The 20,754-nt window shown below is 38.7% G+C and overlaps 1 protein-coding gene and 1 non-coding gene across 2 annotated transcripts; both read left to right on the forward strand.

Moving 5' to 3' along the window:
* The first annotated feature begins 1,423 nt into the window (after positions 1 to 1,423).
* On the forward strand, positions 1,424 to 17,753 carry LOC109964567 (otoferlin-like). The gene is made up of 42 exons (XM_020607944.1): positions 1,424 to 1,469; positions 1,879 to 2,005; positions 2,123 to 2,177; positions 2,391 to 2,522; positions 2,646 to 2,708; positions 2,869 to 2,953; positions 3,044 to 3,203; positions 3,452 to 3,638; positions 3,722 to 3,908; positions 4,170 to 4,393; positions 4,722 to 4,830; positions 5,113 to 5,296; positions 5,655 to 5,775; positions 5,926 to 6,026; positions 6,137 to 6,227; positions 6,311 to 6,427; positions 6,535 to 6,687; positions 6,826 to 7,015; positions 7,834 to 7,958; positions 8,061 to 8,195; positions 9,573 to 9,734; positions 9,821 to 9,940; positions 10,047 to 10,208; positions 10,452 to 10,614; positions 10,797 to 10,870; positions 11,109 to 11,144; positions 11,254 to 11,373; positions 11,565 to 11,637; positions 12,576 to 12,694; positions 12,907 to 13,044; positions 13,222 to 13,353; positions 13,465 to 13,592; positions 13,730 to 13,900; positions 14,128 to 14,288; positions 14,486 to 14,628; positions 14,720 to 14,808; positions 14,981 to 15,079; positions 15,271 to 15,512; positions 15,737 to 15,915; positions 16,189 to 16,289; positions 16,968 to 17,175; positions 17,716 to 17,753. The coding sequence occupies exons 1-41, from the start codon at positions 1,424 to 1,426 to the stop codon at positions 17,146 to 17,148; spliced, it is 5,385 nt and encodes a 1,794-aa protein (XP_020463600.1). The 3' UTR covers positions 17,149 to 17,175; positions 17,716 to 17,753.
* Positions 17,754 to 19,285: 1,532 nt separating this feature from the next.
* On the forward strand, positions 19,286 to 19,358 carry trnaa-agc (transfer RNA alanine (anticodon AGC)). The gene has a single exon. It is a non-coding gene; the product is annotated as a tRNA-Ala (tRNA).
* The last annotated feature ends 1,396 nt before the right edge of the window (positions 19,359 to 20,754 follow it).

Consider the following 20,754-nt stretch of genomic DNA (forward strand, 5'->3'; position numbering starts at 1 on the left):
TTTGATGGCCTGTATACAAACGTTTTAAGCAACACATAAAATAAAAAATGTTTTATAATTTAAAAAATGCTGCTAACATGCATATATATCTTTAGTTGTGTTCGGGGCCTATGTGGATTGGCAGACTCTGTTCACAGTGACGTCTCTCAGCAGTCCCTAGTTATAGTTACCAGTGTCGGGTTCTACGCTCATGCACTATTCATTGGTGTATCACATCACTCCTGCGCAACTTCAGACTTGGACAAACTCAACTCTTTTCTGTACAACTTTACTTTGTAGCCATATTCTTACTGTTGTGTAAATGTCTAAAATGTTTACATAGTGCGGCTTCTAATTCAGAGAAAAAAAGAAGCTGAGGGACTGTTTCCTTTGCAGGAAACTTGCTGGAGCTACTGAGAGGAGGGAGCCAGGATCACCATTGTCTTATATGGTATGTATGGTCAAATTATATTAATTCGTTCACAGCACCATGTTAAGCAAAGATCAGATATGAGCCCCAAAGCTTTGGCGTTTAGGGCTTTTGCAGAGTACTTGAAAGACTTGAAGTGTTTTTTGTTGTTGCTTGTTTTTTAAGGAGGGACTATTTGAAGATTTATTTTTTATTGTGTCAAGTTGTTGAGCTAAATTGTTTTGTTCGGCTACTGCAGAAATATTTACAACTTTCAAAAATGTCTCTTGTGCAATGTGCAGTTCATAAAGCTGTTTGCTTTGCTGATTTTCGAGCATTGTTACGTGATAAAAATAAATGGGGTGTGGTTTCATGATATTCCACTTCGTTTTCTCTTTTGACTATTTCAAAAGAAGTAAGCAAAACGTTTAGGAAAAAGTGGCAGCCCTTCATTAAGGGCTTGTGGTCATCTGTGAATACCTTGAAAAAGGCTGGTCTTGATATTAATTTGCAGAAAGTTGTGAATGACCTGTGGTAAGGTCACTGCAGATTAATTGCTGCAGATGAAACATTTTAAGTGTATTATTTTTCACAGTGCATGTGAAATGTATCCTCTTGAATTGATGTATTAAGGTCAGCTGATTTGAATAATTGAAAGCCCCTTTTGAAGTCTAGGTGTGGTAACTGTTTCCTAAGTCATATGATTTGGTTTTGAATAAATATGCATTCATTGTTTTAAATGCTCTTAATAATTTCTGCTTTTTCCTTTGCTCTTCAACTTTTTTTGATAGGCACACTGTTTCTTTTGTGTCTTTACAATCCTGTTTTTGAGCAACAGGTTTTGCAGACAGAAAAGACGGCATCCAGGCCGCAGAACACACATAGAAAATGAGATCAACACACATAAAATTTAACTTCTTTAGATTTAATTGAAAGTTGCTGATAATACAGATGTTTAAGTTATTGCATTAACACAATCTGTTGCCTATGAAGTAGTGAATCACTTTAAATTTCTTCCACAGAGCACACAAAGTCATGAAGCGCAGTAAGAACCGTGGACATAAGGAGGACAAGAACGGAGGTATCAGTAGCTAAGCTGGATGATGGAGCGAGGAAATCCTGGCTGATATTACAGAGTCATGTTGGCATACAGCCTGTTAGAGGACAACTTGTCAAAACAAATGATTAATTTTAGTTTCATATTCATTCTCAATAACATTTATTGTTATCTTTGAATATGCATATACAGTGTCACTTGTTTTTACATATTTTAAGTAGTCACTGTTTGTTGTTAAATAAAAAATATAGCCTAGCACAGTAGCTTTCTGGGACTTCCCAGCTTCTAAACCTGAGGTATGGCCACTGTGCAGAGCACACAATAAATGATTTTATCAGTGAAGAATCATGGTGCAAATATGTGCTAAGCTTTCACAGCTGCAATTTTTACATATTTAAATTTTCTCAAAGTTGTTCATATGGTGTGTCTGCAGATGAGCCAGCTATTCTTGAGACAGAGAACCTGGATCGCCAGGGCATGTTTATGAGAGGAGGCCCAGACATCGACACCATCTCAGTGGCCTCAGTCACAGCTGTCACCACCAATGTATCTAACAAGAGGCAAGCATAGTTCAGTAGTGCATCTGGCTGCCTTTTAAACATTTGAATTGCTATTTTTAAACCTGTACATCTGTTTGAAGGTTCTCATAGATTTTTTGATGCCTCATTGTCTTACAGATCAAAGCCAGACATAAAGATGGAGCCCAGTTCTGGAAGACCAGTGGATTATCAAGTAAGAGAAACCCATTATTTCATGGGTTTCTTTGTCTAGCGTATGCTGAAGAATTACTGAGCAGTCATTATTAACTAATATTAATGCTGTTATACATGCACAGGCATTGTTGAATTGAAATTATAATTTTTGTTGTGATGCTATCAGTACATTATCACAGAAACTAATCAATCAGTCAGCCAGTCTGCCAATCAGCAGCTCATTTGATTCCAGGTCAGTGTGACAGTGATTGAGGCCAGACAGCTGGTGGGACTGAACATGGATCCAATGGTCTGTGTGGAAATTGGAGAAGACAAAAAGTACACCTCAATGAAGGAATCAACCAACTGCCCATACTACAATGAAGTGAGTCAGTCACTACAACATTGTGTATTTATTTTAATTTCTGTTTGGGGAAATAAACGTACCATGTATTCAAGTACAGGGTTTACACTATTAATGTCCATTACAAACTCTTCTTTTTTCCAGTACTTTGTGTTCGACTTCCACGTCCCTCCAGATGTTATGTTTGACAAAATCCTGAAGTTGTCTGTAAGTTGTTTAATTCACAACAGTTTTAAAAAATAAATACAATTACTTAAAAATTAATTAAAAAAAACAACTAAATGAAAAATAAAAGTGCATTCATATAATTCCTTGTTTGCTATATAAGTATTTTAATGTTGTAATGTGTGTTTCCCTCTAAAAATAGGTCATCCACTCTAAAAATCTTCTGCGAAGTGGAACACTGGTTGGAACATTTAAACTGGATGTTGGCACAGTCTACTTCCAGCCAGGTAAAGGATCATTGCAAAACCAGCCTTATTATTGCAAATCAAAATTAGCAATACAGTGTTTGGAGTGAGTTGTTTTTTTTTATCTTGCAGAACATCAGTTTTACCACAAATGGGCTTTGTTGTCCGACCCTGATGACATCACAGCAGGATGCAAAGGCTACATTAAGTGTGATATTGCTGTTGTGGCCAAAGGAGACACTATAAAGTCTCCACACAAGGTCAATGAGTCTGATGAAGATGACATTGAGGGGTAATGAAATTGTGTTGCACATGATTTTTAATATCTCTTTGTAAAGATTCAACCAACTGAACAGAATTAGTTTGTGTTATTTCTGGATTCACACAACATTCATTAAATTATTGACAATGTAAACTATCTTAAATATTCTTCTTAGCTTTCAGACTTAATAGAAAATGTTGCATTTTTCTCAGCACCAAAAAGCACATTGCAGTGTCTTGTTTATTATCAAGTTCCATGAGTTCCCGTTTCTTTTTCAGCAATCTCTTATTGCCAGAGGGGGTGCCTGCAGAGCGACAGTGGGCACGTTATTACCTGAAGATCTACAAAGCTGAGGGGCTCCCCAGAATGAACACCAGCATCATGGCCAATGTCAAAAAGGCCTTCATAGGAGAAAATAAGGACCTTGTTGATCCTTATGTCCAAGTACAGTTTGCTGGGCAAAAGGTAAACTACAGTATGACAAAAATTGTCAACATTTATTGGCCATTGTTTTTGTAAGTATGCTTATTGTTGTAATGTGTTTACAGGGGAAAACATCTGTTCAAAAGAGCTGCTACGAGCCCATTTGGAACGAGCAAGTTGTTTTCACCGAGATGTTCCCACCACTGTGCAAACGCATGAAGATCCAGATCCGTGACTCAGATAAAGTGAATGATGTTGCTATTGGAACACACTTCTTAGACCTGAAGAAGATTTCCAATGATGGGGAAAAAGGTGATTTATCATTTGGACCTGGACAGAAACTTGTGTACAGAAGTATCTTCCAGGTTAACTGTTATATCACTGACCCACAAAGGATGTGATTTGGATATGGAATCAGTTTCAGCAACTTCTACACAGCTGTGAACGATAAGAATTCAGGTTTTTGACACTTGTTATCAGATCTACTGATTGCATAGTCCTGCAGTCAGCACCTCCATAATCCACCCATAATTTGCAAATTATATAAAGTGATATCTGTTCTATATTCCACAGGTTTCCTCCCCACACTGGGACCCGCCTGGGTGAATATGTATGGTTCCACACGCACCTACACCCTAATGGATGAGTACCAGGAGTTAAATGATGGACTTGGAGAGGGGGTGTCCTTCAGGGCCCGACTGCTCCTTAGCCTCGGCGTGGAGATCCTGGACCCTTCCTCACCTGAAATTAGCAGCTCCACTGAGGTGCAGGTGGAGGGAATACCCAACATCTCAGAGGTGGGTCCCTGCTCGGATGGGCAGCCATGTGGAGCAAGCAGTTTGTTACTCCTGCTGACAGGTCATTGTGCTGAGGTTACTGTAAATTATTCATTATCTTTATTTATCGCACCTGGTGCATTATTTACGTTGTCTTTGCATTGTTGGTGGACAATGTAAGTCACACAGCAAATTCTACTGAGCACATGGCACCCCTTGTCCTCTGGGATTCAGTTCCACTGTCCAACAGCTTTTATTACAGGATTCTTTATATGTTGTCAAAGGCCAACAGCTGTCAAAAATTGTGTGTTTACCCACATTCAGATACTCACACTTGTTTGTCTCACAGGCTGCAACCGGGAAGGTTGAGGAATTTTTCCTCTTTGGGTCTTTTCTGGAGGCCACAATGATTGACAGAAAGATTGGCGATAAGCCCATCAGCTTTGAGGTCACCATAGGTATTTCCCATTACCTACTCCTTATCAGGGTTTTTTTTATATTAGGTGTTTAGCTTATTTACTTTTGGACAGAACCTAGAAGCAAATATGCCCATTCTTGGTAAAACTGCCTTAGTTTTTAATTGGCATTATTTAAAAGGCTGAAGAATTAAGTTGCAATGTGAAAATCCCATAGTGAATCCTTACTGTAGGATTTACCAGCTTTGGTGGCCAAATATGCCTCCTCATTATCATTAGACTTACTGTGAACTCAGCACAATTTACAACGTTGGTGTTTGTCAGGTTACTATGGAAATGAGGTTGATGGGGTTGTCAAGCCAAATACAAAGGGAAAGAAGAGTGGAGGTGATGGTGACGAAGAGGAAACTGAGTTGATTCACAACTCCAGTGAGGAGGAAATGGACGATGACGGAGACCTGACTTCAGTCGCAGCTACTCCTCCCATGAAACCTGTCATCACTGACCGGTCAGGGTAAACATCCTTATAGATGGACAGTACAAATAACAACAAACTGCCTAAATATATATATATAAAATAGCTGACAAAAATAATGTTTCCCATTATGATATTTCTTAGGTAATCTTTGCTGCAAACAAGTATGGATTACAGTTACTGTACATCTTAAGTATTTCTAAAAAATAAAGTAGATTGATGTTTTAAAAGGTTTACTTTTTGTGAAGAAAGCTTTATCACACTCTTTTGATATTTTAGATGCATTAATAGGATTAGTACATTTCTATTAACATCTTTGTTTGTATGCCACATTTAACCATCCAGCTTTCTTGTTTGAGAAAATCTATTTCTTATTTAATTGAATCCACAGAAACTATTTCCACCTGCCATATTTTGAAAGGAAGCCGTGTATCTACATCAAGAGTTGGTGGCAGGACCAGAGAAGGAGGCTCTACAATGCCAACATTATAGACAACATTGCAGATAAACTGGCAAGTCGCACATGCTTTCACTATGAGATGACTATCATTTTATCAGCATGTAATGTTGTTGCTGAATATACAATACATTGTTAGTGAGCCTTAACAAACTAGTATTGTTACAATTATCATGCAAACTTCCATTTGTCATTGCTTCTGCAGGAGGAAGGACTAAATGATGTGCAAGAAATCATTAAAACAGAGAAGCCGTATCCTGAGCGCCGACTGAGGGGTGTCCTTGAGGAGCTCAGCCAAGGATGCAGGTCTGTGGCTACAAACATTAACCAAACTGTGTAATAACGTGCTGCATTTATCATTCACTGGAAATGCTTAATATAGATTTTTTGCAAAGATTAAGTTCCTACTCTTTCAGTCAGTTTCTTTCGCTGGCGAACAAGGACCAGAATCAGTCAGGCAGAACCAAACTTGACAGGGAGAGACTGAAGCTGTGCATGTCAGATGTGGTATGTGAATGCTTTTTTCCCCTCCTTGTTGACTGTAAATATTTGTGCTGTCTTGCTAAATGTTTTACTGTTTCTGGGTTTAGGAGAGCATTGCCCAGCAAGCTAAGACCATGAGGTCACAGGTGAAGAAAACCACAGTGAGAGATAAAATCAAGCTGACTCAGAACTTCCTCTCAAAGCTTCGCTTCCTGGCTGATGATGTGAGATGTGCTGTGTTATATTTGCCTATGATTAACAAATGGTGTTTGTACGTGCTTGTTTAATTAAGGTTATTTGTTGTTTAATGTAAGCGTTCATCCCCCTACAGCCTCAGCACAGTGTTCCTGATGTTTTCATATGGATGATAAGTAATGGGAAGCACATTGCTTATGCACGTGTCCCTTCCAAAGACATCCTTTATTCCAGTACAGAGGAGGAGAGGGGTAAGGACTGTGGCAAAGTCAAGACAATCTTTCTCAGGGTGAGTTGCACTGAATACTGTAAAACAATAAGTAAGTAGTTAATAGTATAAACGGATATTTGAGTTATTTATCAAACCCCTGTCTTCATCTGTAACCACGCTGTTTTGCCATAATCCTGTTTTTCTGAAACATTAAAGATCCCTGGGAAAAAAGGCTTTGGGCCCGCTGGCTGGACAGTTCAATCCAAGATAGAGATTTATCTGTGGCTGGGTCTAAATAAACAGCGCAAAGACTATCTGAGAGGCCTCCCTAATGGATACGAGGAAAATAAGCTGTCCAAAGGACCTGGCCTGCCGTCATCACCTCCCATCAGCCTCACCTACATGAGTAAGACAATCAACCAATTCAGTATTTTCAGGGTAGAAGAAGTACTCAGATCTCATACTTTTGTAAAAAAAAAATTAAAAAAGCTATGCAACAGTGTAAAAATACTCTGTTACAAGTACTGTAAAAGTGCTGTATTTGACATGTTACTTAGGTAAAAGTACAAAAGTAGCAACAAAACATATTTACAGTACTAAAAGTAAAAGTACTCATTATTCAGAATGGAACATTTCACATTACTGTCTTTCATATTATTGGATTATAATTACTAATGCGTTGTTATGTCACATTTAACACTGCACCTGGTAAAAATGAAAAGTTTTAACTAGATTTTATAGGTTACTTCTAATTTAAATTACTGCTGGAGAACTGTTTTCACCAGAGATCAATAAAGTTTTGGGATTAGACTGTATTTTGAAAAGTAACTAGTAACTTAAATTATAAAATAAATGTAGTGGAGGAAAAACTACACTATGAAGTATGAAGTACCACAGAATAAAGATATTGAAGTAAAGTATAGATAAATCAGAATTGTAAAGTACTTAAGTAAAGTACTTGAGTAAATGTACTTACAGTAGTTATATTCCATCACTGAGTATTTCTCATGTTATTTATTATTTAGTCTAAAATAAAGACTTTCCTTCTAAAATGTTCTAAAACGTTCTTGTACAATGTGTATCTTAGGTTTTACTGATAAAATGCTGCACCCACTTTGTTTTAAAGATATATATATAATGGAAATAACTAACATAATGCACATTACATATTATGTGTGAGTTCTGGACTAACTGATTCATGTATGAGTGTCTGTGTCTTCACAGTGAAACAAATATTCCAGCTGAGGGTCCACATGTATCAGGCTCGCAGCCTGATTGCTGCTGACAGCACAGGTCTGTCTGATCCCTTTGCAAGAGTCTTCTTCTCAACACAAAGCCAAGTCACAGAGGTGAGCACACTCACAAGGCTTTTTAGGAAGTCACCTGTCAACCTAAAATAGATTCTGCATAATTGTAAATGTTTTGTTTGGTTGTTTTTTTTTTGTCCCCAGGTGCTGGCTGAGACTCTCTGCCCCACATGGGACCAGCTGCTGGTCTTTGAGAATGTGGAGTTGTTTGGAGAGGCCAGCGAACTGAGAGATGACCCTCCTATTATTGTCATTGAACTCTATGATCAAGACACAGTGGTAAGGGTTGTTAAATAGAAATTCTGTTTCATGTGAGCAAGGAGTCTGTCATTACACAGCTTAAATTTCCAGATAAGAGCAGTCTTCTCATGCTTGTCCATCTTTATCAGTTAATAATTTCACAGTCTGTCTGTCTTTCACTTGAAATGTAAGACTAAACATATCACTTAGAAACTACTGTGTCTAAAGCCTGTGTGTGATATGTCCTTAACATTGTGTTCTTCTGTTACTCTTATTAATTAATAATATTTGGAAGAATGATTTTGCTGACTGACAATTTTATATTTGCTCCTGCCAATAACACCACCGTTGTTTTGGATGACCCTTTGGATAAGTAGAGTGTTCTCACAGCTTGATGTACTGTAGAAGGACTGTAACGTGTGCAGAGTAAATAGCAATGAAAGGAATGCAAGAGGGATAAGATGTGTATCACTGGATCTGATGCTGATTTACAACAGTCCAGAAGGATGATTGACTTACACCTGTTGCATTCCTTTAATTGAAACTTTGTTCTTGTTGTATGTGGCCAACAGAGAATTTGGACTCTTAATAACCACTAACTGCAAGAGAGACTTCAGTTTCTTTTTAGAAATATTCAGTAATCAATTCATTGATTTTTTTGATATGACATAACATGTCTGTTTTGCAGTTCACTGGTTATCTTAGGGATTGTGCTTTTGTTTCTGTTTTAAATTTTATCTTCAGTGCTTTTTTATCTATAAACTCACCGGACACTTTATTATTAGGTGCGCCTGTACAACTGCGTGCACTTCAGTGCAACACTTCCACCTTAACATCTGTGTTTATGAAGTTCAGAATGTTTCAGTTTTTGGTGAAATTGTCATAAATGTCAAATTTTAATTATGTTTATTACTGAGGTCATAGTTAAAGGTGGTGTTGTACTGCACTGCATTATATTCAAAGGTGTCTTTATATTTTTGACCTCCCCAGCTACATATATGAGAGGGTCAGAATATTAGGAACGCCTCTGAATCTAATGAAAATATAATTGAATTTGTACATTTGTGACAATTTCACCAAAAACTGAAACATCCTGAGCTTCATAAACACAGATGCTGAGGTGGAAGTATTGCATTGATGTGCATACATTATTAGTATACCTAATAAAGTGGCCGGTGAGTGTAGTCTACCTAGAAACATGTGCATTTCAAGCCATGTTTCTTCCTTCTCATTGGACAAACAGTTAATGATATCACTATATGCAACCTTGGTTAATTACTTTTCGGATAAAGCCATTGTAATATAAACACTAATGGACAGGATACCGTAGACTCTGAGGCCGTTCTTTCACATATTCAAACGAAATGTCAAATTTTAGTGTGTGGACCTAAGGCTACATTTGTCATATGCTTCCAGGGTAAAGCTGACTTCATGGGCAGAACCTTTGCCAAGCCTGTGGTCAAGATGGCGGATGAGCACTATGGTCCCCCACGCTTCCCTCCACAGCTGGAGTACTATCAGGTCTACCGTGGGAACTGCACTGGTGGAGAATTGCTGGCAGCTTTTGAACTGCTGCAGGTTAATTTATTGGCATACAAACACCACCCACTTGTGAGCACATGCTTCCATCAGTACAGCTCTTTTATAACGCTCCTTTGTGTTAGATTGGCCCCAATGGGAAAGCTGATCTTCCTCCCATAGATGGTCCCACAGATATGGACCGTGGCCCAATCCTGCCAGTACCACTGGGTATCAGACCAGTGCTCAGCAAGTACAGGATTGAGGTGAAGATTTTTTAATAACTTTGACATGAACAGTATAATTCAAGAAAATGTATTTGATTAGGAAATCAAAACAGCAATAAAACCACTTCACTTTTCTGTCCTTCAGGTCTTGTTCTGGGGCTTGAGGGACCTGAAGAGGGTGAATCTGGCTCAGGTGGACCGGCCTCGTGTGGACATTGAGTGCGCCGGGAAGGGAGTTCAGTCTGCCGTCATCCCCAACTTCAGGAAAAACCCCAACTTCAGCACCCTTGTCAAGTGGTTTGAAGTGGTATGTTGTCATTTAATTGCTTGTTTCTAATTACTCTATCACCCTACATTTACATTCCATGCAATTTAGAAAAGAGTAACTGAGTGTGTTGTTTTCAAATGCCTGTAAACTTGTTCTTGTCTGTCTATGTAATTCTGAATTTGGTGCGTCAGGATTTGCCAGAGAATGAGCTGCTGCACCCGCCCCTGAACATCCGAGTGGTTGATCTTGTCTGTCTATGTAATTCTGAATTTGGTGCGTCAGGATTTGCCAGAGAATGAGCTGCTGCACCCGCCCCTGAACATCCGAGTGGTGGACTGCAGAGCTTTTGGTCGCTACACTCTGGTCGGCTCCACTGCTGTCACCACTCTGCGGAGGTTCATCTATAGGCCAACAGACAAGCAGGCCAACAACTGGTCCACCACAGGTACAAACTAAGTCTTTTATTTTTAACCTTAAGAGCAAGAGATGAAGAAGACACAGTATATGTTTGCCGCTACAATGAATATGGTTCCTATGAATGTCTATTCATGATATTGTACATGAAGTGTGTCATCTTGTTGAGGTTTAAATCTGTCCAATGATTCTTATCATCCCGTTATTTTTCAGAGGAAATTATTGTTGTCAACATGGAACCTGAGCCTGGTTTTAAGAAGATGGACACTGTTGTCAAACTAGACTCTGTGAGTTTTGTTTTTGTTACTTTTTTAAAGAAATTAGACTTGGTTTGAACAACAGTCTTATATAAAGGCCACCGTTAAAACAGACGGCTCTTGACAAACAGTAGTGGACAGTAACAAGCTAAGAAACAGAGTAAAGAAATCACATAATGATTAAAAGAACTACAGTATTTTGTTATTTGAACAGAAAAAATATTTCACATGATTTTACATTGTGAAATCTGGTTTTGTTTTTACCTAGGGCTCTGATGCTGTGGTCAAAGTCGAGGTGAGCAAAGCCCTGTGGTTGCTTTACATTTTATGAATGACACTTGAGAGTTTAATGTTGTTTACTGACAAGGTGCATGATTTTTTTTTTTTTTTTGTACAAAAAGGATGATGATAAGGATGGAAAGGGGAAAAAGAAGAAGCGGAAGAAGGGTGAGGAGACTGAAGAAGAGGAAATCGATGAGAGCATGTTGGACTGGTGGTCCAAATATTTTGCCTCCATTGAAACTTTGACAGAGGTGAGAAGCAACATGAGCACAGACATTTTGATTTAGCACCGTCAGTCACCTTTTGATCTGTTGCCTACAGTGACTGGAAAAAGCTGAGCAACTTAAAGAAATTTAACTTACGTCTTTTTCCCCATTATTTGATCAATTAATGTTTTAAGTGTCATTTAATGTAGATGAGAAATGACTTTCTGGTCCTACAGATACTCAAGGCTCAAGAAGCAGCTCTCTCAGATTCAGAGGACAAAGATGACATGGACATTGCAGATGGCAGAGGTAAAACTAGATCTTAAAGAAGACTAGCTTAAGGTTTTTGTCTTCAGTTTATATTAGTTATCATATTGTATTTGTATGTGCTTCTGTCTTTTGCCCTGTACCAAGTAGTATTTTCAAGTTATCCTTTTGTGTGCTCAATAACCAAATCAGTGATGTCTTGTTTTTCCAAAATGCTATGAAAGCAAGAAAACAGTAAAATTGACTTTCATATTCTTCCCTTTGATTATCTAAACTGTCTGGCACTTCTATTACTCGAATACGCGTAGAACCACAGCGTTAGTTAGTGCTTATAGAACATACATTGTATTTTGTTTTGTAAATCCAAGCATGATCGTCTTTTTTTGAGCTCACTAACTCAGGTTGTTGTCTTCTTCTACAGTGCAGTAGTGAACCTTGTAACCCGAGAATGCCTCCATGTAGATGCTGACATGAATCCAAGTTTTCTTCTGTGGGACAACTGCTTATTCTCTCCCATATATGCATATTAGTCATATGCTTGCCATGAAAGTTGTCAAAGATGAATAACAGATTTTAATTGTTTTTATACTGCACTATACCCGCCATACTGTACAGAATCAGCTGTTTATAATATAACAAAATACATGCAAATTTAGTATATACTGTTATGTATGGTACATAATATATACTGATTTGACTGCTACGGATGATGATGGCCAGAAGCAGTCCAGCTGTGAGCCTGTCTTTACTGAGCCTTACAGAGACTGCACATTTGGCTGCCTGGAGGATCCTGTCACACCACCAAGTATCCCCACTGAACAGTATACTTCAGTAGTATACAGTTCAATGGTATGCTTGTTGTATGGAGTAACAGCTGTTTTTGGCAACTTTCATGTGGAATTCATGTCTCGAGTGCTCTGCTCTTTCATCTCCCCCCCCCTCCCCTCTTCCCTCCATCCTCACCACTAACCTGTACTCAGATATCAAACCTGATGACTCTCCAGTGAAAAGCACCAAGAAAGGAAAAGGAAAGAAAGAAAAGAAGAAGCCATCGGCCGAACCGTCAGAGAGGAAGAAGCCAAAGCTGGATGAGCTGAAGGTACTAAACTGGAGTCAATGCGTTCTGTACTGCTGACAGAACGTCTAGTTCAAACTGTGTTGTGTAGGTAACAGTAAAACAGAAAGGAACATACTGTTGTTTGTACATGGCAAGATGTGACAGGTGGAAATGTAACCTTGAAATGGTGCCAAATTATGTGAAGAAGATGTAAAAGCCTTCTTGTTTTTACATAACTTGATTTTCACGAAAAGGTGTACCCTAAAGAACTGGAGACGGAATTTGACAACTTTGAGGACTGGCTGCACAGTTTTAACCTGTTCAGGGGAAAGGCTGATGATAATGGCGACCCAAATGTGATGGACGAGGACAGGATTGCTGGGAAATTCAAAGTAAGAACAGAATGTTTAGAGTGTTCAACTTGTTGACAAGCTCATCATAGATTAGCCTTTTGTTTAGATAATGTAGCATAGTTGCAGACAGTACGGTACATAACAATTTTTAGGTAACACGTTTTCCCAGTATTTTGTCCAATATAACCATTCATTTATTTAACTGTGTCCCTTAAGGGTTCATTGTGCTTGTACAAAGTGTCAGATGACATGCCCAGAGACATGAGCTTTGATTCCAACATGGGAATGTTTCAAAATATTCCTAGCAATGACCCCATTAACGTCCTCGTACGCATCTATGTCATCAGGGTAAGCTAATGTGTTCTTCATTTACTGCATTTCAATGTCATAAAAATACTATAAAGAGGTCAGCTTCTACACAGAGACTGTTTTTATTAAAATGATCCTATTTTGTGGCAGGCAACTGATCTGCATCCAGCTGACATAAATGGGAAAGCTGATCCATACATTGCAATCAAACTGGGAAAGTCAGAGATCAAAGACAAAGAGAATTACATCTCTAAACAGCTGAACCCTTTGTTTGGCAAGTAAGTAGAAATGTTGCATTTGTTATAAAAAGCATTATACTAAATAGTTTATCTGACTTTACAAAATTACTGCCATGTTGTACATGTATTATTTATCCATGAAAACCCAACAAATGCTGTATTTGTTATCTTCTCAGATCTTTTGATGTGGAGGCAACATTCCCAATGGATTCCACACTCACAGTGTCAATTTATGACTGGGACCTGGTGGGAACCGATGATCTGATAGGAGAAACCAAACTTGACCTCGAGAACCGTTTCTACAGCAAACACAGAGCCACGTGTGGCATCGCGTGTAACTACTCCATGTAAGAATCAAAGCAGTGTAAGAGGTGACTGTGGAAAAATAGTGGTAAATGATTGTATGCATGATAGTTGATGTATCAGAATGACTCAGGTAGCATTAGAAATTACATGGTTTGTGTTTTGGGTCAGTGTTAGTGTCAACATTTACCAAAGAAGGTCTCCTGCAAAGTAATGATAGTTTTCTTCAGCGCTTCTCTCATTAAAACAATTAACTGATTGTGCTCTGTAGCCATGGTTACAATGTTTGGAGGGACCCAATGAAACCCACACAAGTCCTAGCTAAACTGTGCAAGGAAGGCAAACTGGACGGGCCTCACTACGGCCCTGGGGGAAGAGTGAAGGTGGAGAACCGCGTCTTCATGGCACCAACAGAGATCGAGGATGAAAATGGTATCTGTTAATTTCACACATTCAGTTAAACTCATTACCTGCATGGGGAGTGTGTTCACTGTGCTACTGGCTGCTTGTAATACAGAATGTAATTGTTCAAAGCTGGTCTTTGGCAGATGCTAAATGACCAAATGTTAAAATACAAATTTCAATAGCACTTTAAGATCCACATGGACTTATTTGTGGATATTTGGCAGGTTTGAAGAAGAAGTCAGACGAGCACCTGGCTCTGACTGTGCTGAAGCACTGGGAGGAAATCCCACGGGTGGGCTGTAAACTTGTCCCAGAACATGTGGAGACCAGACCGCTGCTCCACCCTGACAAACCAGGAATTGAACAAGTATATCAGTATATTAATGTAAACTTATGTCTTAATTAACTTTTTCTGCTCACTGAATGACCATGTTTCCTTGGATTCCATTGTTATTTAGGGAAGAATTGAGATGTGGGTGGATATGTTTCCTAAGGATATGACTGCTCCTGGCCCTGCACTTGACATTTCACCAAGGAAACCAAAGAAGTATGTTATTTTTCAGAACTGCGATAGTCAAATATTTTGATCTAACTTTCACATAGACTATATAATACATTTTTTGCCAAGAAGTCAGAGCAGTACAGCTTGAGTTTTGTCATCAGTGGTCATAATATTAATCAGTTTCATCATATTTCCTGTCATTTTCGCTTGAATCCAGATTTGAACTGAGAGTGATCATCTGGAACACAGATGAGGTTGTTCTGGAGGATGATGATATCTTCACTGGCGAGAAATCCAGTGACATATTTGTGCGAGGGTAATTATGAGCTTGATAAGTTTTTGTTCTGTCTTTAATCTTTTTAAATGCACAAGACAAATGCAAATTAGAAATACATAGAAATTACAAAGGATTTCCTTCTTATTTTGATTAAAATGACAAAAACAACCCAATTGCTTAGTTTAATGAGTATGTGAGTTTGTACCTCTGCCTTTCTTTTCCTCTAACAGTTGGCTGAAAGGGCAGCAGGAGGACAAACAAGACACCGACGTCCACTACCACTCCATCACTGGGGAGGGAAACTTCAACTGGCGCTTCATCTACCCCTTTGACTACCTCATGGCTGAAGAGAAGATCGTTATCTCAAAGAAAGAGTCGATGTTTGCCTGGGATGAGACTGAGTACAAGATCCCTGCTCGTCTTAATCTGCAAGTGTGGGACGCTGACCATTTCTCTGCAGATGACTTCCTAGGTACTACTGACAAACATTTATAATAAGTTTCATAGCTTCAAAAATCACTGCTATTTGCCAAATACCAATTTATAGACTGGATTCATTATGCTTTAGAGCCACTAAAGCAAATTTTGGTATTTTCAGAAGTAAATTAATCATTTTGCATTAAAAACATGGCTCAGGAGTCTGTTAACTAAATGCCCCTTTGCTGTATTTAATTAAGTTAAGTAATATTGTCATAGGTGCAATGGAGTTGGACCTGAATCGTTTCCCACGTGGTGCAAAGACTGCTAAGCAGTGCACCCTCGCGATGGTGACAAAGGAAGCAGAGATGCCCATGGTCTCCATCTTCAAACAGAAGAGGGTCAAAGGGTGGTGGCCGTTTGTGGCTAGAAATGAAGATGATGAGTTTGAACTCACGGTAGGTCACAGGAAAGTGCAACCAAAATGGCACCATGCTTGCAGATTTGTGATGCTGTACTCGGGGACAGCAGTGATTTGAGCTAAATGCTAGCATGTCCATATGACAGAGTGACTTCCTGCTAGCTGCTTTACACCTACTATAATTTAAGTCTGTGCATCTAAGTTGAGTCACTTAACATATTGGAGAGCTCTATCATTTTGGCTCTGCAGTAAGTCAGGTTACTCAGTACAAATTCTCATGATGACTAAAATAGTTGTTTTGTCTTTGCAGGGAAAAGTGGAAGCAGAGCTACATCTTCTGACAGGAGAGGAGGCAGAGAAAAACCCTGCTGGTTTAGGACGCAGTGAACCAGAACCACTGGAGAAACCCAAGTATGAAGGATGTTCTCTTATCCCACCACTGTCCACATCTTTTTGTCCTCTATCCCAAATCCCTCTTTTGATTTATTTCTCTTTGATATTGTCCAGGTTATTCTTTGGCTTCTGTATATAACCCTCCAACATACGCACAGATGCACACATCAAGATTTATATGGATGTACATATACAAACACACATTTAGTTTTAACAGTAGAAAGTTAAGCATGTCTCCAGAAAATAACCAAATGCAAAACAATTTAAAAAATGTAATACTATGATAAATCCAACTGTAATAAAGAAATAAAATGGTAAATCTGTTGTAAGTGTAAAACGTGAAGTCTTAAACTCACATAAAGAAGCATAAAGAAATATAAATTTACATTTAAAAATACCCAAAAGCAATTTCATACAATGAGGACAAACATGTATTGCAACCAAGTTTTGGACTTTTACCTAGGATCTTCTTTCTTTATATGGTAAGTTGCTGTTTCTTTATATCTTTTTTGTATTTCTGTCTAGAATCATCTTCAAGTTCCCAGGACTGTAAATTGTTTCCCTGTCTTGCCTCTTGCTATAACTTTGTTTCTTAATGTCTGAGATTTAAATTTGACCTAGAAAAAGAGTGATGGGAGAATGGTCCATAGTGCTCAAAGTCCGTATTACTGAGCAAGTGTGTTTCTGTCCTTCCAGCCGTCCAGACACCAGCCTTCTGTGGTTCCTCACTCCATTCAAAGCCATAAAGCACTTGGTCTGCAACCAGTACAAGTGGCTGTTCATCAAGATTGTCACAGCTCTCCTGCTGCTGGCCATGCTGGCTCTTTTCCTCTACAGCATGCCTGGTTACATGGTCAAAAAAATGCTGGGAGCTTGAGATGTTGTTCAGACACCACTGCAGAAGGTTCCAGCAATTTCACTAACCAGATGGCTTCTAACTCTTTATCTTCCTTACTTACTTTCTATCTACAGTTTCCCTTCACATATGGACTCTTTAAAACTAAATGGAATCAACGGTATAATTTAAGTAGGCCGAGAGTCAAGAGCAAAACAGCAGCAAAATGACTTGCTTTGAGACTTCCCTCAGAAAAGCACACTCTCCTCAGTGTTCTAAATCAGATTATTAAATGGATATTCCTCAGCTATCAGGTGGAAAAGGTAGATTTATAAGTTATAATTAATTCGATATTGGTGTATCAATATAAAATGTGACCAGATAAACAGCTCTGAACAATTCTAACTTACATTAAAATCTAAATAATTGGCATAAAACTTGTTATAATCTAAAATATATGCAAACTAACTAAGCAGGTAAATTTGCATAAGTCAGAAGTCAAAGAACTGTCTCATTTATGTCACTTTTGTAAGTCATGAACATATTATTTTCAGTTGCTGACTAGCTTCTGCTTCTTTAACAACTGTTTACATTTGTGTGCTCCACCAGCCGTCCAGACATTGCCCTCCTCTGGTTCCTCATCCCCCTCAAAGCTGCAAAACACCTGGTGTGTGACCAGTACAGGTGGCTGACCATCAAGCTAGTCACTGCTCTCCTGCTGCTGGCCATCTTGGCTCTTTTCCTATACAACATGCCTGGTTACATGGTGAAGAAAATGTTGGGAGCCTGACTTAAAACCAGCAAGTGATAACTTTTTCACAGGGTGTGTGTTCAGTAATTATTTGTATTGTTTTGTGAATGATTTTCCAGTTTACCATTTGATAAAATAATTGACGCATTATTAAAAGACCTCTATTTCAATAGAAGTGCTGATACATTTGACTGCATTCATCACTTGGTTATTAATGTAGTCTAATATGTACAAATATTAATTCTGTTAGTGTGATCATTTCCATTTTTCTTGTTTCTAGAAGTGATTTTATTTATTCCCATTATTCTACTGATGAAATTGTTAGAATTTTTAGCTTTTAGTTTTTTGTGTTGGAATTTAATGTTTTAGCTTGAGCAGTGTTTTGTCGTCATGTCGTTCTATTTGTGTCTGTGTATACTGTATTTCACGTTTGTGAATAAACTGAACTAACCATTCAGTTTCCTGGCTTCCTGTCATCTGTGTACATGTGCCCTTGCTTGTCTGGTATGTATGAGTATTAAGAAAGTATTAAGAAAGTACTAAGAAACTGAAAGGAAGAAGGATGCCTTATTGTTTTATCAGTTAACAGAAGGCTCAAATGCAGGCATATGTATTTAATTTTACATGGTGAAGAAAATGCGGGCTTGAGGGATCTGCTCAGACTGACTTTAATTTCTTTTATGTTTTTTGGCATTTGATTTGCATTTGACATTTGATAAAGTACAACATCAAGTTGTAAGTAGCCTATTTATATGGCTACAGTATTCAGTAAGGCATTTTTACTGTCATATTGATATATAATCAGTCAAATTCATAACTGAAATGGATTGGTAAAATTATTATTTTATAATGATGGTTATATTTTCCTTGGATTATAATTATTATTATTGATATAGATGTAGTTCTTGTTGTGGTTGGTGCTGCTGCAAGGACCATCACCTCTGTGCTTATTTATTGTGCACTTAAATTTAGGATAAATGCAGCTTTCTTTTAGTGCTGTTTTCATGTATGACACTATACCAAGACAGAAAGGGAAGGCGAGGAAAGATGACTTATGCAAAGCTGCATAAGGACGAAGGAATCGAAAATAAGTTACCTCTGGCATTTCAGTGAGATCTTTTCAGTTTCTCTGAACTATTTCACCTATGAATTCTGCTTCACTTGTAGTCTGGAAAACAGTGTATAACTTTCATTTGATGTTGTGCCATCTGCTGGTTCTCGGTGTAATTACACTGAGAAATGAATGCTGAATGAAAGCTGCCTTATAAACGCTTGGTACTGTATAAACTCGGCAATAGAAATGCACTTTTGGAAGGCTCCACAATGTGAACATATTTCTCGTAAGTACCTCACAAACAATTCACCTGATTATAACTTATAAAACTTCAACTTATAACTTATAAAACAATACAGTATTCTTCAATGGATGGGGGATTAGCTCAAATGGTAGAGCGCTCGCTTAGCATGCGAGAGGTAGCGGGATCGATGCCCGCATCCTCCAAGTGCTCATTTTTATTTTTTGAAGATCAACTAGTTACGATCAAAGACAATAAGACTGCTGTGATGAAACTGATAATTGACGTTAGCTGAAGGTAAAGCTGCTCGTCATACTGAGACTACAGAATTAACATTTAGGGCAACGTAAATTCTCAAATAGAATGTTTTTTGCTCAGTACTGTTGTTAGCTGTTGTGTGTTGTGGTCAGAATTACATAAAATTAAGCTGTTGTCATCAAAGTGCCGGGTTCAGTATTTGCTTGTTAGACTTGCAATGACCGATATGTCCATTGAATCTCTGGAGGTGTGAAGCTCATAATGATGTCCCTTTTTTGAACCAATTAGTTTGTTATAGATTAACATAGGCTTTAATGTGGGGCACATACAGTGAGGAACAGAAGTATTTGAACACCCTGCGATTTTGCAAGTTCTCCCACTTAGAAATCATGGAGGGGTCTGAAATTCACATTGTAGGTGCATTCCCACTCTGAGAGACAGAATTAAAAAAAAAATTCAGGAAATCACATTGTATGATTTTTAAAGAATTTATTTGTCTTGCACTGCTGAACATAAGTATTTGAACACCTGAGAAACAGCAAGAATTCTGGCTCTCAAAGACCTGTTACTGTGCCTTGAAAAAGTCCACCTCTACTCCACTCATTAATCTAAACTAGTAGCACCTGTCTGAGCTCTTTAAAGACACATGTCCACCCCACAGTCAGTCAGACGCCAACTACTACCATGGGCAAGACCAAAGAGCTGTCAAAAGACACCAGAGACAAAAGTGTGGACCTCCACAAGGCTGGAAAGGGCTACGGGGCAATTGCCAAGCAGCTTGGTGAAAACAGATCAACTGTTGGAGCAATTGTTAGAAAATGGAAAAGGCTTAAGACGACTGTCAGTCTCCCTCGGACTGGGGCACCATGCAAGATCTCACCTCGTGGGGTATCACGGATGATGAGAAAGGTGAGGAATCAGCCCAGAACTACAAGGAAGGAGCTGGTCAATGACATGAAGAGAGCTGGGACCACAGTTCTGTCGGTAGAACACTACGCTGTCATGGTTTCAAATCATGCATTGCACGCCAAGTCCCTCTGCTCAAGTCATCACATGTCCAGGCCCGTCTGAAGTTTGCCAAAGACCATCTGGATGATCCAGAGGAGGCATGGGAGAAAGTCATGTGGTCAGATGAGACCAAAGTAGAACTTTTTGGTCTAAACTTCACTCGTCGTGTTTGGAGGAAAAAGAAGGATGAGATGCATCCCAAGAACACCAACCCTACTGTGAAGCATGGGGGTGGAAACATCATGCTGTGGGGGTGCTTTTCTGCGAAGGGGACAGGACGTCTGCACTGTATTAAGGAGAGGATGAATGGGGCCATTTATTGTGAGAGTTTGAGCA

The sequence above is a fragment of the Monopterus albus genome, unplaced genomic scaffold, assembly GCF_001952655.1.
Source record: "Monopterus albus unplaced genomic scaffold, M_albus_1.0 scaffold90.1, whole genome shotgun sequence".
Lineage (NCBI taxonomy): Eukaryota > Metazoa > Chordata > Actinopteri > Synbranchiformes > Synbranchidae > Monopterus > Monopterus albus.

What these genes read in the sequence shown, in the direction of transcription:
- LOC109964567 (XM_020607944.1), top strand. Translation starts at nt 1,424, where the DNA reads ATGAAGCGCAGTAAGAACCGTGGACATAAGGAGGACAAGAACGGAG. An exon ending in ACAAAATCCTGAAGTTGTCT is followed by an intron (nt 2,709 to 2,868) that starts GTAAGTTGTTTA and finishes CTCTAAAAATAG; the next exon opens with GTCATCCACTCTAAAAATCT. An exon ending in TCAAAGTCGAGGTGAGCAAA is followed by an intron (nt 11,145 to 11,253) that starts GCCCTGTGGTTG and finishes GATGATGATAAG; the next exon opens with GATGGAAAGGGGAAAAAGAA.